Here is a 17,699-nt window from a genome sequence, read left to right as displayed (position 1 = left end):
GAAGATAAATAGAGTTATGTGTGGAGCGGGTACTGTGTATGTTGTGCTCTGCCTTTTACCAACTCCACGTTATAGAAAAGGAACCAAGCAGATTTAAGTACGTTGCTATGTTTGTTTTGCTGTGTTTGTCCTTACAGGGGAGCCCAAAGAAGTGTGAAGCTGAAGAGGCAGAGCCGCCAGCTGCCACACAGCCCCAGACCTCAGAGACTCCGACCTCCCACCTACCAGAATCAGAAAGGATTCATCACACTGTGTAAGTGATCTCTCTCAACTGGGGTATAACAATCCCAGTTTGTGGGCTAGTTCTTGGCTCTCTAGGGTTCTTTGGCTAAGTCCTAGTTTCATTATAAAATGTGAAGGCAGAGCTTTATCTGGACTAAGGCTAGACTTCAGTTACTATGTTCAGAGTTGCCACCAGAACTCTTAAGGTCGTCTGAAAAGTGGTGGTGAGAGCAAAAGGAACCCCATATCTGGAATCATCTGACCAAAACAGTCAATTCCTTTAAGAAGGAGGCAGCAGAGGCTTCTTTTTGTAAACTCAAGACAGTGTAAGGGCATTGACTCAGGCATTTTAACTCAGTCTTTAACTCACATTTACCAGCTACATGTGAGCCTGGGAACACAGTTTAGTAAAGGATGTTGAGGATCTACAGAGCACCTTACAGGAGAGTGCTGTTTTTTAGTTATTTTATTTTCTCTGGTTATAAGCTATCATTTTATTAAGCACAGTCTATCCTAGTTATCTCCCACAGTGTACAATACAGCAAAATATGAAGTCCATATCAAGTCAGAAGTTATTCCTTCTAAGACCCTTGGATTGATTTTACCATTTATGCAGTTAACATGAATTTTTTATTCCTTATGTGTAGTCCTAGAAAAATACTGTCATATCAAATTAAATTTGTAATTGAACATGTATGTCATTCATTCTTCAGAGCTAGGTATTACAAATTAAGAAGCCATTGAACCAAAATTCCTGGCTTCAGAGTCTCATGGGAAGTGAAAAAGAAAAGCATTGTGGAAATAAGATTGCTTAGCTTTTAGCTATCAGGAATCCTATACTACTTTAGTGAATGTCCTGTGTAGACAGTTGGCCTAACTTTGTTCCATGATTGTTTTAATGGCATTTTAACACTAATACTATCAATATGATTTTTCCCTTTATGTACATCTAATCATTTATGTTCTTCTTAGAGCTTCAGGCTATCTTTTGCCTCTGATTTTGGAGGGTGGTGGGCAGTGACATGGTTTATTATCTCATTTTCTTGAGACTTTAACAATAATTATGTACTCATTATTATAACTTTTGCCTTGCTACTGTCTATTCTAATATTCTTGCCTCTGCTGCCATCTTGTGGCCATTACATTTTTGGTTTGAAAGCTAAAAGTTCACTCTATTGCCTTTGAAAAAAGTTTTTGTTTTTCCATTTTGGAATGGGTACATTATCCTTTGGAAAAGGGTTTTTCTTCTAGGACCTTAAAGTGAAAAACCAGCGGATTCTGGAAGGTGTTCAGGATTCCCCAGCTACACCATCGATGAGGAAATGGGGTGACACCTTCCCTTCCCTATCCATCAATCAGAGATAATGCCTGCCTTTCCCTCCCCTATCCCATGGGAGTATAGCATGTCTTTTCTGTAATGGCAGTTTCAAAGTAGATGTTGACAACCTGCTACTAATTGGGCCTGAGGAAGTGCCTCCTGTGCACCTTGAGAGGCAAGTAATTTTCTGAAAAGCTGCTTGCTTGTCCTCAAATCCTGTGGGTCTCTGAGATCCTGGCAACAGAGTGGCACTTTGTGCTGTTTTGAAGCACCTTATTTAATGGATTTTTGCATGCAAGTCCAGGGCAAATGAACCTTGGAGTTATATACAGAGTTTTTCTCCTCAGGTAAACGTGGCTTTGATCTTCATTTATGACTGAGCTTATCTAGTCACATTGATTCTGGCATGGTGATAGCAAGTGGCACCTTGGGCAAATATTGAGATTGTCCATTGTTGCCTAAGCAAGCTTCGGTGGAGCAGCCCATAGGTTAGAAATGCAGTCTGAGCTCAGAAGTAGCTCTCACACATCGCTCTTACTTGCTTTCCTTCTGCCTACCTTCCACATGGTCTATGCAGCAGCCTAACAAAATGAGATGCTCAAAACCCATAGGCTCTTCTGGCACTGGGTTTGGTAAATGAATCTTTGAGAAGTTTGCCTACATTTCTGGAGGCCGTACTAAACTAATTCACAACACTCCTTCTGGTCTTTCAGCCCTCTAGAGCGCTAGTGTTCAGCCTGGTGATCTCTGGAGCCCTGGCCAGTTTTAAAAGTGGGATCAACAGTGAGTGCTAAATGGAAAAGACCATTTGTAGCTTAATCTTGGTTTTCCTCTCTATCTCAACAAGAAGTCACATGAGTTTTAAAAAAAACAGAGCTGGGGCCTGTTGATTCAGTAAAGTGTTAAAAAAAAATTAGACTTTACTTCAAGGACCTCTCACCACTTGGAAGAGATTGCCTAAATTTTTTTGGCTGTGCTTGGTTAAATCCATTGTGATTCTGATTGTGCCCTGAGGAATTCTAGGTTTATGAGGTAAGGTATCTTTTTCATTTCTTGGGGCAGGAATTTGTGAGCCCTCAGTTCTGTTTCACTTGAGCCCCGTTCCAGAATCTAGTCCTCTGCCTGCTTATAGATACAACAAAAATTTCCTCATACAGCAGAAAATAATGGTACTCTCTTTTTACATTAAAAAACATAGAGAAAAAGAAAAAGAAAGGGAAAGGAAAAACTTTGTGTGGGCAGCTGTATCATCCAGTAATAGTTAATTCAAACCCCAATTTTTCTAAATACAACCTTCCTGTATACACAAACCTTGCAGGCAATAGCAGCGTTGGGCTCTTGGCACTATGCTTATTTGTTTTTTCGCCTGAGTAGGAGGAAGGAAATGGTCCTTTAAGCCAGTATGACAGTGTAATTGATACTCCTCAGGGGACCTACAGTGCCAGTATGCCAAATGATGCATAATTTTTAAAAAGTAAAATTTATTGTTACCAATAGTTTGCTCACTGAGAAGTTGGTATCTAAGGACACACCCTCTAAAACCATACCGACCTGGGTTATCTTGGGGCTAGTATGCTCCTGAGGGTATGCTATGTTTAAATCTCACTGCCTAAGGGTAGTCAGATCCCACTGTTTCTTATTAAATTTCACATCAGGTCCTCAGTTCCTTCTGAATTTTCTATAGTAACTAAAGCTCAAACATATGTCTATAGAAATTTCCCTTTCCATTAGTTTTTCTGAATCTCATTCCTATTCAGATGTGAACTCTAATGTGATGTTATTAGCCCGTAAGTAGTTCTGTCCTTTTCTTCTGGGCTACAAATGCTTTGTGCACTGTTTAATTTTGGGTAGATATCACCCACCCCCATCCCTATGCAGTTTCACTTATTTTTTCAAAGATATCAGAAATATTTGTGCAAGAATTTAAATAGTGGGAAAGGAGATGCCTTTTGCATAAAAGGGACTACAAAGAAAAGCTGTGTGGGGCTCTGACGCATAGCTAAGAAGGCTTTGGGACTAGTCCTGCAAATAGATTGAGTCCCATTTTGGGATAATTTCGAGGCTTCCTCTTTTTCTTATGAAAATAAAGTTTTGGGAATTCTTCGGTCCCACAGGTTTGATCATGGGGAAGTAGACAGCACAAACTCATTGTGTCTTAAGGCCAAGAATAACGTCATAAAATTCTTGAAAAAAATGAGATAGAATTTCCAATTGAAAGAAGATTCTTCCTCCAGGGATGCCACTTTTGGAGAGGCATATTGGCAGCTGAAAGAATTTTAGGACAATTGATGGACAGGGAACATGTATTTGAGGATGTTTGAAGGTAACATTTCTCTGTAGGATAACGGTGTCTGTGGGAATTCTATCCAAAAATACTTATTAAGAAGAAAACCTTTAATTCAGCGAGGATTTACTAAAATATCCACTTGGTACCCCCAATGACAACCTAATTGGGAAATATTTACTGAGCGTTTCTTTGCGTTAGGCCCCAGGCTAGGGGTCAAGGGATGCAGTCTCTGACCTTGAGGAACTCTGCAGGGTAGAGGTGAGGGGGAAGTAAACCAGCAGGTACTAGACAGAGATGAGGGCATTGCTGAGAACTGTCAAACCAATTAGTGCCTTTACATCAGAGAAAGAGCAGTCTACTCTTTGAGGATGCTCAAAAAAAAAAAAAGCTCCCTAGGTGTCACCAAATGAGATAATGGCCTATTAAACGTACACGTGTTTTATGCATATCCTTACCTTGACTTGGGGTGTCTTCCAAGCCAGACTCCTAAGAGCAAATCCTTATCACACTGTTAGATGAGATAGGTATTGTTATTACCCCTACTTTACAGATTAAGAAACTGATACACAGAGGGGATCAGGAACTTGCCCAATATTATGCTACTTGTGTGCGGTGGGGCTGAGGCCTGGATTGAGACCCAGCCAGTTTGACTCCAGAGCTCTCAACCTTACTGAGCAGCCAGGGACCACTCAGTGAAAAGGAGCTGTAGTGTGATATATAAACGCGACTGCTTTAGCATGCAGTTGACATGTAAGTTTAAGATTTTAAGCAGCAGGGAGGAAGTTTCAGTTTTGACTAAACGCTCTGGTATTACAAATGAGATAATACTAAGTTTTTGGTTAAGTACACAGAAGCTTGTCTTAGTGTTAAACCTTTACTGCCACTGGGATACAAAAGGAGCACCTTTGCAGTCAACAAATGGGCATTTTGAGCATCTACTGAGTGCTTTTTTGAATGGGTAGAGACAACTTCCCATTTTACATTAGTCTGAAGATGCCCCTGATTAGTAATTTCCATTTAGTTCCCACTTTCTGCCCAGCAGATCGGCACACACCCCACCACCACCACCCCTGTCCCCAATAACAGTCCTCTCATTTCAGTTTCTTATCTACTTCAGAGCCCTCATTTTGGAGCCCTTCTACCCAAGGTCCCCTTGCCCTGTTTATCCGTTTCCTTTCTGGCTCCTGCAGACCCTGGGGCAGGGTGACCTTATTAAAGACTGTGAAACAAAGTTGTCTGTCTTCTCTTCAGAGACACCTCTCCCCTCCACTACTGGTAATTCAAAAAGGAACTTTCTCCTTATCCACTCCTTCCATCTCCCTGAAGAAAGGATACGTGGTCATTGCTCGTGGTGAGCAGCCAGTTACCATACAGTGATTGGATAGTGCCAAATCTCATCCCACCTCCCCACCTTGAACCAGCTGATCTGGTTTCAGTGTTCTATGCCTGGCTTCTCAGATAGAGGAAGGTGGGCACTTAAAAAGTGCTCGTGACCCTCCCCTCTGTCTCTTTGCAACTTTGGCTTTGTTATCTTCCTTCTTATCATTTTTCACTCCCAGCTCTGCTGTTTCCTTTCCTTCTATTCTCTGGAATCTTCCAAGCAAGCAGCTGTAACTTTGTATGTCCTCTCCACCCAGCCCCCTCCCCCGCCCCCGTGGAAAAGGAGGAGAGAGCACCCTCTCCCTGTGGGGTTAGGCCTCGGTAGCTGTTGTAACCTGAGAAAAGAAGGAAAAAGGCCAGGCCTTTCGAGCCAGCAGTGAGCTCCTTGTGGCCTGCCAGAGGATAAGAGCCTTGCTCACTCAGCGCCCTCCCTCTCTTCTTTCCCCTCCCCTGCTGCAGCAGGGCCCTCCCCCATCCGCACACACGGGCTGCTGGGTAAGTGGCAAGATGGCTCCCCTGCATGTCTCCGGCTGATCGCCGCCGCTCCGCCAATACAATAGAGCCAGCCACTACCAGCAGCCTGGCCCTCTTCCTCCTCCTTCTCCAGAGAGACCAATCCAGCTGAATTCGGGGTTTGCCGTGAGGACTTAACGCTTATCTCTTAAAAGCCAGATCTATTTTAGCCTCCCCTCACCACCACCACCATCTCCCCTTCCATTTACCATTTTTTGGATCCCCAGTTGCTGCATCTCGATTTTCTCTCTCTGGATCGGGTGGTTGGGGAGGAGGTGGTGGGATCTTGGGACAAGGAAGGTGTTTTGGTTTTTTTTTTAATTTTTTAGGATTTTTTTGTTTGGTTTTTGTTATTTCTTCCATTCCAGAAAGGGATAAACAGCACTTCCAGGGGGAGAAAAAAAATCATGTTATCAGAAAGCAAAGAAGGGTGAGAGCTTCACATTTCCATGTATCCCTTTTCCCCACCACTCTAGCTCCTCTCATCTCCCTTCTCTTCCCCGTGGCTTTCATTCCGTCTTTTCGTTTTGATTTGTCTTCAGTCATTCTGCTTTCCCCCTTTGTCCTTCCTGCCCGGTTTCTAATTGGCCCCACTTGCCCTCTCTGTGTGGGAAATAGGTATTTTTTGGATAAGACTTTTCTTTAGATTTAGGCAGTTGAATCTCGTGTTTCTGTGGGAGCCTATTAGCTGGGGGCACATTTCCGATTTTCTCCTCCCCCCCTTCCCATGCATCCCTCCCTGCCTGCTCTGGGGAGGCTGTTCTGACCTCTGGGTGTCAGGCAGCCTGCCGAGAATGCTGAATTTTCTGGTGATGGTCAGCCTGGGGAGGCTTGCTTTCCCCTCTCTTGAGACTTAGGCCCCTGATCATCTTGATTTGATTTTTTTACCCCTCAGTGTTTGGGTGGTAGTGGGGATGAGATTAGAGTTAGAAGTTCAGGATGAAGACAGAAAAAAGAAGATGGGAAGATAGTTTATCTGAAGTGAACCTCTGGGATTCGTTGCCTGCAATGGGAGCTGACTTGTGTGATTCAGAGGGGTGGGGGAGTGGGTTCAGCATTTGTGGGGGGGATGCGTGGTGTAGGGGAGGGTGTGTCCTGACTGGGAGGCCTGCTCTCTTTATCTCTTGGAAGTTGGAATAAGGGAGTGGGAGAAACTGGGCGAAGGCCGAATGTAAGAACAATTCCTACACCTCTGAGCAGGTAAAAGTGGCCTGGTGCTTCTCTGAGCTTTCATACTCTGTCTGGCAGTTTTTGTTTTTCCTTTTGGATTAGAGGGGGTCCCTGTTGAAGCTTGAACCCTCGCCAGCCTTCCTCTCCATGCAGCCCGCACCCCCACCATTTCTCCATTCCTGGTGTCTGCAGACCCTGAGGGTCAGTAGGCTTTTACTTACTAAGCAGTTGATTAAACCCAAGGTTGGGATCATCTGCCACAGCCCTGGCTGTTCTTTCTCCTCTTTTTAAGGAATCAGGCTTCCCTTAGTTTCTCATGCAGTTTGGCTAAGTAAAGGTGTCTGCGCCCAGGTCTAGGGAGGCCACGGGGTTGTAGGCAAATCACAGTTACTTTTGAGGGACTTTGCAGAGAGGGATGTTTCTCCTCTTCATATAGGGGTACTCTGGTGAATTACCTAAGAACATTGGAGCCCTGACCCCACACATCACAGCTTTATCCCATCTGGGCAGTGAGTGAATGTGGTTGCTGTGATCTGTGCTCTTTCCCCTAGGAAAACCGTTTCCTGGTTTTCCTGGGGGGACAAGGTCTCTAGTCTGATCTAAAAAGCAGCCCTCCCAATCCCACCCAAGTGATGAGGCATGGGGGTTTCCTTGACCCAAAACCTAACGTCTTGCTCTCTCTTCCCCTTGGTTCTTTCCTGCCCTTCCCTCCCAACCTCTCCCCATACTGACAGTGAGGAGAAGGAGGAAGTGACCATGGACACAAGTGAAAACAGACCTGAAAATGAGGTTCCAGAGCCCCCCATGCCTATTGCAGACCAAGTCAGCAATGATGACCGCCCAGAGGGCAGTGCCGAGGATGAGGAGAAGAAAGAGGTAAATATCCAAGCCACCTGCTGGGGTGGGTGGGCAGGAGTGGACCTGGGGGAAAGAATAGAGCACTCCGGTGATCCCTCGTACACAGTGGGATAGCTTAAAGAAGGGACTAGGAAAGACTTGGATCAGGATAGGGCCAAGGGAGAATTCGCTGGTTTAGCAAGGGAGACCCCTTGTGATGGGAACAGGGCTCCTTTATTCCCCTTTCCTTGTTGGGGAAGTAGTGCAGGTGGGGAAGTTTGTAACCAGCGGGAAAGTCAGTTAATGGCCCTTTAAGACCCAGGCTCAGCTTTACCGGCTACCTTCTCCAGCTTCTCCCTGTGGTAACCCCTCTAGCTTTCCCTCCTTTTTAAAAGTGTGTTGGAGATCAGCGCCATCTAGTGGGCCGTGGTGGTTCTCAGCTGACCACCATGCTGAGGAATTTTTGTTCCTCATCTGCCCCCTAGTGGTCTCATTGCAGAGATGTAGCTACTTAGAAGCCAGCCCCTGGGGTCATCCCAAAGGCCCCTTCCCCATTTTTGTGACCTCTTTACTTACTTTTTTGGCATATATCTTATCTTGTGTCCTGAACCCAATTCAGGGGGCTCCCCCCATCAGAGCCAGCGAAGTCTTCTTGGCTCTTAAAGTAATTAGAGCAAGAATTAGCTGGGTTTGGGAGTAGGGTAATAGGGTGGGAGGGACTGTTGTGTGTGTAGCCTTTCTTTGGTGTGTGTTGCGGGGGTGGGGGCCGGTGAACGTGATTTGATGTGCAGAATATTATTTATTACAAGGTCCTTCTTCCCCGTAAAACTTTGTCCAAGTACCTCATGTACGGTAATCCGCCCGTAAAATATAACCCTGCCCAACTGGCCAATCGCTGATGCCGCCTCTTCCTCTGGACCCACCCGCTGCTCCTGAGCTGCCCAGTCAGCCGAGTCTGCTATCCAGGTGTCTTGGCCAGAGGGGGGCATGTGTATGGGATCCTGTGATGGGCCCCCTTTTGCCTCCCTGCCTTGCTTACATCAGGGGGCCAAGAAGAGCACTGTTCTGGAGAGACTTGTATTGAGAAAGCAAAAAGCATTTGGAAAGGGGTGGACTTGCATCATCTCCCTCTTTGGGACACCCCAAGAAGAGCTTGTGTCAGTGCTGGGGCGCCTGCCCACACGCCCTTGCCCTTTTGAGGACTCTGGGTTGCCTTATTTGCTACAGACTGTTGGGATCCCCATCTAGGGCACCAAGACCTCCTAAAGAGTCAATGTTTGTGATCACAGTGCCATGCTGTAAAATACTGAGTGGGGCTCTCCGCTTAAGCTGTGACGACTAGGAACCCTGCAGAGAAGTCTAGGGTCTGAGCCCAGAGATTTAAGGCTGATGACAGCCCAGCCATGTATCACCACTTGCTCATCAGATGGACTTTCCTTTGGTCCCTGTTGTCCATGGTGAAGGGCAGCATATGTTGGTTGCTCCAACTTCTCCTCCATCCCTGGAGGCAGGGGCTCATCCACCCACCTGACTGGAACCGCTGTCTCAGCTGGAGTCCCTGAGGAGATGCCACACACCACTCTCAGAAGAAAAGTATTCTGACCTTGCTGCTGAATGTGTGCCAGGTCCTGGGGCTACCCACCTACTACCCCCAGGCTGCCTTCAACAGAGGCTCCATGATCCCACTCGGTGAGAGGACCCCCTCCCCAGTTACAGGCAGAGGAGAAAGGGACTCTGGAGTCATCACCTGGATTCCAAGTATTGGGTGGTGGTGTCGCTGCAGCTTGCCACTGATGGACATAGGGTCCTGCCTCTCACGATAAAAGGCCAGGACCATTTCTGCTACTTACAGGCCATCTCATCAGGGACTGCAAGATGATGCCCCTACAGGGCCAGGACTGATGTCTCTGCCCCCTTTCCCCCGTACCCCTCGCTGAGCCTGGCCACCACCAGTGAACTGTCTTGACATCATGGAAACTGGGCAGTGTCCCCCCACACGTTTCCCTCCCGCCCCCCCTGCGCCCCTGGGAGGACTCTGGCAGTGCCGTGCTGACCACCACGCCGTGCGCCCACCTTTTTTGCCAACCCAACCCCCCACCAATTGCACAGCGCCTAGCAGGGAGGGCTCATTCTGATTGGACCGGCGGTTGACTAGATACAGTACACAGTGAGGTGCGATTGGCTGAACTGAAGATCCCAGGTGTGAGATGGTACCTGGAACATTTGTCATATTCCTAGTTTATTTTCCTCTTTATTTTCTTCTTTCTCCTCTTTTTTTAATCTTTTATTTTAATTTTTTTCTTTATCTTTTTTTCTGATTTCTTTATTGGATTTGTTTATTTATTTGGTTCATGTTTTTCCTGTTTTAATTAAGACTTTTTTTTTTTCTCACTAACTTACCCATCGAGAGCGGCCTGGCTAGGGGTCAGGCTGGCCCTTAACGGAGACCAAGGAGACTTGGTTAGACGACACAAACGGGGCTGGGGGGTGGATGGGGAAAAGGGATTTCATCAAGAGGGTTCCTGCCCTACCCTTTAGAAGGGTGGTAGGTCTTAGTTTTTCCAGAAATAAGCACTTAAATCTAAAATGCTCTATTCCCTTTTTTGCTCTCTCTCTTCCTCTTTTTGCTCTGTCCACAGTCTTTCTCCCACTGAGTGTTTGGGGCAGACACTTGCTCAAAAGCAAGTTTGGAAGTTTCTGGTCCTTGGCAGAGCCCCTAAGGCATAAGCCCTGTTTGGAGAAGAAACAGTAAAGGCTCTGCTAGAGCTCCATACAGTGGTCAGAAAGTCTGAAACTCCCTGGGGCCAGTCTGCCCTGCATAAAAACTTGTCTTTACCAAAGACACCTTTAAATTCTTTCTGCTGGCAATTGGCTCAGGAGGCTCATCTCCAATGAGTCTGGTGCTGCCGTCCACAGTGTGGTGGGCATCTGGACAGTCTTAACAGTCTGCTGTCCAAGCCACTCAGAGCCAATGTCAGTGGATGTCAGGCTGGGCACTGAGAAGAAGAGGAGGGTTATGTTGTCAAAGTGCCATCCCAAAGTTGGTTTTCCTTGTTTCCTCGTGTTTTCCTCGAGTTAGCAAGGAAGACCTTAGAAGGACCAGATGACCCAGCTCTGGACATAGCTTGTTGGGCTTGGCATCCTCTCGACCAGTAGAGACAGTGGAAGAGGGCATGACCAATGCTTTTAAAGGGCTGGGAGGCTACTGAAATTCTTCCAGCTTATTTCTGGTTAAGCTAATACATAGGTGTGGTATGGACTAGATGACTTTTCCCTGCTGTGATGTTTGGTTTTATTTTTTTCTCTAACTTGCATTGATTCTGCTTCGTTTTTGCCGTTTGCCGCTTCTGTTTTGGTCTCTGTCTGTCTCTGTGTCTCTCTCTCTCTGTGTCTTTGGAGCCTATGCTAAGACTGCCCCATCTAACCTCTTTCCCCCCTCTCTGTGGGGTGTGTCTCTTTCTCTTTTTTCCCCTTTTCTTCCCTATACAGAGCTCGCTGCCCAAATCATTCAAGAGGAAGATCTCCGTTGTCTGTAAGTCTAGCCCCAAATCCCTGATACAGGTCCGGAATACCATAAAAATCAGAGTTGATAGAGAAGTAGATTCCCATTCTCCGTCAGTGGCATTCTTGCGTCGCCCCCTGCCATCCCACCACCTCCACCCAGCAAATCTACATCTTTTGGGCGTAGGTAGTGTTTCATTTTAAAATTCAGAACTTCACAAACAATCCTTGTTATTTTTCCCCAGTCACACTTCTTTCTTAACCCTAATGAGATACACCGTGAGATGTCTTACCATTTCTTATTTAGTCCTCCTGCTTTTATTATTTCAGATGTCTGAACCCTCAGAACGAGGAGTGGGTTTGAGGGATTCCTATAAAATGCTTACCAGTTTATACTTTATTCTAAGAGAGCATCTGAGAAAATGAGAGTGCCCACACCTCCAACAGTAACATCTTTAACATTTTGCCAATGAGGAACTCCTCATTGACAAAAGTGTAGTAGGTCTTTATGACTTGAAATATATCAATCTGTAGTATGAAAATAACCTCAAGCATGACCAGGTCACATCATGATCTAAAATTAAATTAACTTGGATTTTAGTATCACATAGTTTGTTTTTCTCATTCCCATGTCGTCCTCAATCTGTCTTCCCCAGTACTTTAGATTTTTCTACCACTAAAAGTTTAAATTGCTTACCAGCCTAGTTAGCTCTTCCTTGTTGCCTTCAGAGATCAGTAGTTTTCATCTTTCAGGAAGTGGCTCTAGGCCTTTTATTGTTTACTCTGAAGCATGGTTTCCCCAGTCCCCAAATGTGGTTTCCTTAAGTTAACCTTTTACTAAAATTCCAGTCGAAGCCTCTCTGTGGGTGTTGTGGTGTGAACCAGCAGAGGGCCTGAGAGCATCTAACTGTGGGGTCCTATTTCTTGGGGACAGCAGCTACCAAGGGGGTGCCAGCTGGAAACAGTGACACAGAGGGGGGCCAGCCTAGTCGGAAGCGGCGTTGGGGAGCCAGCACGGCCACCACACAGAAGAAACCCTCCATCAGTATCACCACCGAATCACTCAAGGTGAGGTGGGAGGGGCCGGGGAAGGGAGGATGAGACATGACGTGGGAGTAGACATGGGCCCAGTGTAACGGGGTGGGGGGTATCTGTGTCCCAGAGCCTCATCCCCGACATCAAACCCCTGGCGGGGCAGGAGGCTGTTGTGGATCTTCATGCTGACGACTCCCGAATCTCTGAGGATGAGACAGACCGTAATGGTGATGATGGGACCCATGACAAGGGGCTGAAAATATGCCGGACCGTCACTCAGGTAAGGCTCCTGCCCCCCACTTTGGGGGAGGGGGCCATGGATGCAGAGTGGGCAACTGAATGAGGAGCTAAGGCGGAGTCCTAGAAGGGAAGTCTGCCATCTGTGCAGAGGGTTGGGTGAGTTGGCCCTTGTAGGGTAGGGGTCAGCAGGCTACCAGATATAACCTGTAGCCTGTAATAAAGTTCTGTAAGAACACAGCCACCCCAGTTCATTTATTCTTTTTTTTTGTTTATTTTTGGCTGCGTTGGGTCCTCGTTGGCGGTATGCGGGCTTCTCATTGCGGCAGCTTCTCTTGCTGCAGAACACGGGCTCTAGGCGCATGAGCTTCAGTAGTCGTGGCACATGGGCTCAGGAGTCACGTCTCACGGGCTCTAGAGCGCAGGCTCAGTAGTTGTGGCACATGGGCTTAGTTGCTCCGCGGCATGTGGGATCCCCCGGACCAGGGTTCGAACCGTGTCCCCGGCATCGGCAGGCGGATTCTTAACCACTGCACCGCCAGGGAAGCCCAGTTCGTTTACTCTCGTCTCCGGCTGCTTAAGTGCTATAATATCAGGGTTGAGTAACTGCAACCATATGGCTCACAGAGTCTAAAATGTTTAATATCTTGCCCTGTACAGAAAAAATTTGCCAATTCCTGCCTTAGTTTTCCTCATGGCAGAGTTGAGGCACTACAAATCCCAGGATCTGGTGGAGGTGAACATAATAATGAAATTTCCTCCCTAGTGGAAGAAGCGTGTTAGGTTGACTTACCACTATCTCTCCCCAAGAAACCAGAAACTGAAAAGAATGTACCTGTTTTGGTGTTTAAGAATCCCTCTGTAGGGACTTCCTGGTGGTCCAGTGGCTAAGACTCCACGCTCCCAATGCAGGGGGCCTGGGTTTGATCCTTGGTCAGGGAACTAGATCCCACATGCCACAACTAAGACCCGGGACGGCCAAATAAGTAAATAATAAATAAATTAATTTAAAAAAAAAAGAATCCGTCTGTTATCTGATACCTTACAGGTGGTGCCTTCCGAGGGCCAGGAGAATGGGCAGAGGGAAGAGGAGGAAGAAGAGAAGGAGCCTGAAGCAGAAGCCCCTGTACCTCCCCAGGTCTCAGTAGAGGTGGCCTTGCCCCCACCTGTGGAGCATGAAGTAAAGAAAGGTAGGTGCAGCATTATGAGTGAAACATGTGGCCCCCTGAATTCCCAGAGCACTTTATTTGGACCTCTTTTAAAGCGTTTAATGTTTTCTGCCTCGTGTTCTAGTATTTTACACATGTCTTCTCCTAGTTATCAAGCTGCTTGAGGGCTAGGTTTGAATCTGTTTAATTTTTGCATCTCCACAATGAGGAGATCAGCCTGGACCGTACCTTGCACAGTGCAGGTGCTCAGCACATTTAGATGGGACAGTGACTACTGGTAGGGAATTTTAAAGTCCTGCTGGAGGTGAAAGAGCCAGCATTGCTCCCTGCTGAAAGTCATTCTTGTGCTCTATTTGATAGTGACTTTAGGAGATACCTTAACTCGACGTTCCATTAGCCAGCAGAAGTCGGGAGTTTCCATTACAATTGATGACCCAGTCCGGACTGCTCAAGTGCCCTCCCCACCCCGGGGCAAGATCAGTAACATTGTCCACATCTCCAATTTGGTAAGTCATTTTTTTCCCACAGTGCAGCTTGGTTTAGAGTCTGAGCTTTGGACTCATGTTTCTTAGGTTCAACTCCTGGATCTGCTGGTTACTCACTCATTGAGCGAGTTATTTTACCACACAACCTGTCTCATCTGAAAAATGGGGAGAAAAAAGTATCACCCTGCAGGGTTGTCTTGAGAATTTGTAGAGAGCCTGGCCCATGATGTCTCAGACAGTGTTACCACTCTTCTCACATTCCTGATGGAGGGTTCCTAACCTCTCTGGCCTCACCCAGACTTGGAAGCTATACTCCTGTGACAGTGGTGTGGGAAATCTTCAGACTAGTTACATGAGTATAGTTCTTGCCTTCTTTAAGACCCTGAAATTTTGTTTTCATTGGCAGGTTCGTCCCTTCACTTTAGGCCAACTGAAGGAATTGTTGGGACGTACAGGAACTCTGGTAGAAGAGGCTTTCTGGATTGACAAGATCAAATCTCACTGCTTTGTAACGGTGAGGGGAAGAAACTGATTCTCTAGGTTGTGGCCTGTATTTCCTTTTGTGACCATCGTGGGCAGATTTGAGGGCATTGTGGCAAGTGGGAAGGGTTGAAGGCCTGTTGTGACCCTCTGCCTTCTCCCTCCCTCTGTCAGTACTCGACAGTAGAGGAAGCAGTTGCCACCCGCACAGCTCTACATGGGGTCAAATGGCCCCAGTCCAACCCCAAATTCCTCTGTGCTGACTATGCTGAGCAAGATGAGGTAAGAAACCAAGGGAAAGGAAGGAGGCGGGTAGGGGCAGGGGAGGCTGTATCCGCTAGATTCCAGCTGAGATCCCAGCCAAACCTGCCGTCACTGAGATTCCTTTTCCCTCCTCTTTGGTTCCTTTAGTTGAACCATGGGGCTCCAAAGTCTGTTCACTGGTACCTGGGCTCCTTCAGTGGGAGTGATGTCATCTTCATCCTGACTATCCTTGTCCCTCCTCTACCCGCAGCTGGATTATCACCGAGGCCTCTTGGTGGACCGTCCCTCTGAAACTAAGACAGAGGAGCAGGGGGTACCACGGCCGCTGCACCCCCCGCCCCCGCCCCCAGCCCAGCCACCACAGCACCCCAGGGCAGAGCAGCGGGAGCAGGAGCGGGCGGTGCGGGAACAGTGGGCAGAGCGGGAACGGGAGATGGAGCGGCGGGAGCGAACGCGATCAGAGCGCGAATGGGATCGGGACAAAGTTCGAGAAGGGCCCCGTTCCCGATCACGGTCCCGTGACCGCCGCCGCAAGGAACGCGCAAAGTCTAAAGAAAAGAAGAGTGAGAAGAAAGGTACTTAGCTCTGGGGGGCACACATACTCAGTAGTAGGTGGGAAAGGGACCCAGATGGGACGGGGCACAGAGTCATATGCATCAAGTCTGACTCACTTTCTTCCACCTCAGAGAAAGCTCAGGAGGAACCACCTGCCAAGCTGCTGGACGACCTTTTCCGTAAGACCAAGGCAGCTCCCTGCATCTATTGGCTCCCACTGACTGACAGCCAGGTGAGCACACGCCTTCCTGCCTTGAGGGGCACTCTCAAGCTCAGGAGGAACCACCTGCCAAGCTACATCAAGGCTTGGGAGTGAGCAAGGGGAGAGTCATGTGACTACGAGAGTGAATAGGCCCAGGTATTGGCTTAGAATAATAAGGCAGAAGCTAAGCATCACAGAAGGAGGCAGTTTTAAGACCCAGTTGATTGAGTGGGCCATAGAGAAGCCAGACCCATAAAGGATAGAGGTAGACACGAGATCGGAACTCTGTGTGTGTCCCAGGAAGCTGGTGGTGCCAACCGTGCTTCTTGGAAGTTGATTTTAGTTAGCTGAGAAATCTGTGTTTAATAAACTCAGCTGTTTCTCTTTCTAATTTCTAGGGGTTTTAGCTTTTTAAATCTCCGTTTCTTTGTGATGGGCCTTTTGGGAATTGTAGGTTTATGCTACTCCACTAGAGAGAATAGAGGTTTGTTCACATCGAGTTAGCTTAGGAAATACCAGAGGCCAGGCATGGATGGTGCCACTACCTGTCGTGGGCATAAAAGATGAAGACTGGGAGGAGGGCTTGGGGCTCTGAGACGAGGACAGATGTGACTGCTGAGGCCCTGCCCCTTCCTGCATAGCAGGAAGGCTGACAGTGGTCCCGAGCTAAGAGTGCAGGGTCCAGGTGCAGGGAGACCAGGTGAGACTCACGTGAGCAGGGCTGAGGTACCTGTTCTTTGCCTTCCCTGCCTGCTACAGATTGTTCAGAAGGAGGCAGAGCGCGCTGAACGGGCCAAGGAGCGGGAGAAGCGGCGAAAGGAGCAAGAAGAAGAAGAGCAGAAGGAACGGGAGAAGGAGGCGGAGCGGGAACGGACCCGACAGCTGGAGCGAGAGAAGCGGCGAGAGCACAGCCGGGAGAGGGACAGGGAGAGAGAGAGGGACAGGGAGCGGGACAGGGGAGATCGAGATCGGGAGAGGGACAGGGACCGGGAACGAGGCAGGGAGAGGGACCGCAGAGACACCAAGCGCCACAGCAGGAGCCGGAGTCGGAGCACACCTGTGCGGGACCGGGGTGGGCGCCGCTAGCCGCTAGCCGGGAGAACACTAGGGAGAGCTGCAGGCACCGGCCACCCTGCCCCAGGGGGCTTCAAGGCCACAGAGGGATAGGTACAATCTCCACCACCCTGGAACCAGGGGTCTTTCACACCATTTGCCCAGTGCTGAAGTCTGGCTGCCACCTGTCCCCACATACCAAATGGAGCAGTGGGCATCTTCCCACCCTACCCCTGTAATCTATCTCTTGGGACTTAGCCCTCTCCTCCCTCTCATTTCCCATTAAGTCTGTGAGAGGGAGGAGCTATGTTAGGGAGGGAGGTGGTTGGCCCAGAGCTGGGGAACAGCCAGGAGCCCCAAACCTCTCTCTCGTTTTTCCTCCATCCTGCTCACCACCTCCTTTGGTACTTGCACCCCCCTTTTGGGAACAGCCGGGGCCAGGACTGGGTCACCTATGAGCTGAATCAGCATCTCCTCCTGAGTCCCAGGGCCCCTGCAGTTCCCAGTCTCTTTGGTCCTGCAGCCCATGCCTCCTGCCCACCGGTTCCACTTTATATCCACCTTTTCCTTTTGTTCAATTTTTATTTTTATTTTTTTTATTATTAAATGATGTGGTCTATGGAAAATAATAAAATTGACTTAGTTTTAACTAGTGTGATTGAGTGGCTTTCCTTGGGCAGGGCCTGGGTGAGAGCCATGTTGAAGGGGAGGCTGCAGCATGCAGTGCAGCCAGCATTGCTTGCATTCCATACCCTTAACTTAGGCTGCTGCTTCCTGGAGCAGGGACTTCCCACCCTCCCTCCATCCCTGCCTCGGCTCTAGCCACACACAGCTGTGGATCTTCCTCGCTGGAGGGCCGAGGGAAAGACGCCCTGGGAAGAGGGGTGTCCCGGTGCTGTGCTAGAGGCATTTGGTCACCTGGTCACCACCTTCAAGGTGCCGCCCAGGACTGCCACCAGGGGGCGGCAGCCGCTCGCTCAGTAGGCTCCTG

The 17,699-nt window shown here is 48.2% G+C and overlaps 1 protein-coding gene across 4 annotated transcripts in view; it reads left to right on the top strand.

The window, feature by feature from the left end:
• The window catches only part of ACIN1 (apoptotic chromatin condensation inducer 1), a 33,167-nt gene extending 15,810 nt beyond the window's left edge, over nt 1–17,357 (top strand). For 2 of the 4 annotated variants that reach the window (XM_027110805.1, XM_027110803.1), the window contains 12 exons: nt 138–253; nt 7,625–7,766; nt 11,217–11,259; nt 12,163–12,296; nt 12,391–12,543; nt 13,549–13,690; nt 14,030–14,175; nt 14,561–14,668; nt 14,809–14,916; nt 15,149–15,473; nt 15,585–15,685; nt 16,415–17,357. In XM_027110805.1, the coding sequence (XP_026966606.1) occupies nt 138–253; nt 7,625–7,766; nt 11,217–11,259; nt 12,163–12,296; nt 12,391–12,543; nt 13,549–13,690; nt 14,030–14,175; nt 14,561–14,668; nt 14,809–14,916; nt 15,149–15,473; nt 15,585–15,685; nt 16,415–16,741 (1,845 nt within the window). In that variant the 3' untranslated portion in view covers nt 16,742–17,357. Of the gene's footprint in view, nt 1–137; nt 254–5,852; nt 6,151–7,624; nt 7,767–11,216; nt 11,260–12,162; nt 12,297–12,390; nt 12,544–13,548; nt 13,691–14,029; nt 14,176–14,560; nt 14,669–14,808; nt 14,917–15,148; nt 15,474–15,584; nt 15,686–16,414 lie in introns of those variants that run through there. The other 2 variants (XM_027110804.1, XM_027110806.1) reach the window with 2 other exon arrangements.
• Nucleotides 17,358–17,699: the final 342 nt, after the last annotated feature.

This window comes from Aethalodelphis obliquidens, unplaced genomic scaffold, assembly GCF_003676395.1.
Source record: "Aethalodelphis obliquidens isolate GAN/ISIS:26980383/991018 unplaced genomic scaffold, ASM367639v1 scaffold10, whole genome shotgun sequence".
Classification (NCBI taxonomy): domain Eukaryota; kingdom Metazoa; phylum Chordata; class Mammalia; order Artiodactyla; family Delphinidae; genus Aethalodelphis; species Aethalodelphis obliquidens.
This window is presented reverse-complemented; position numbering and strand designations above follow the sequence as displayed.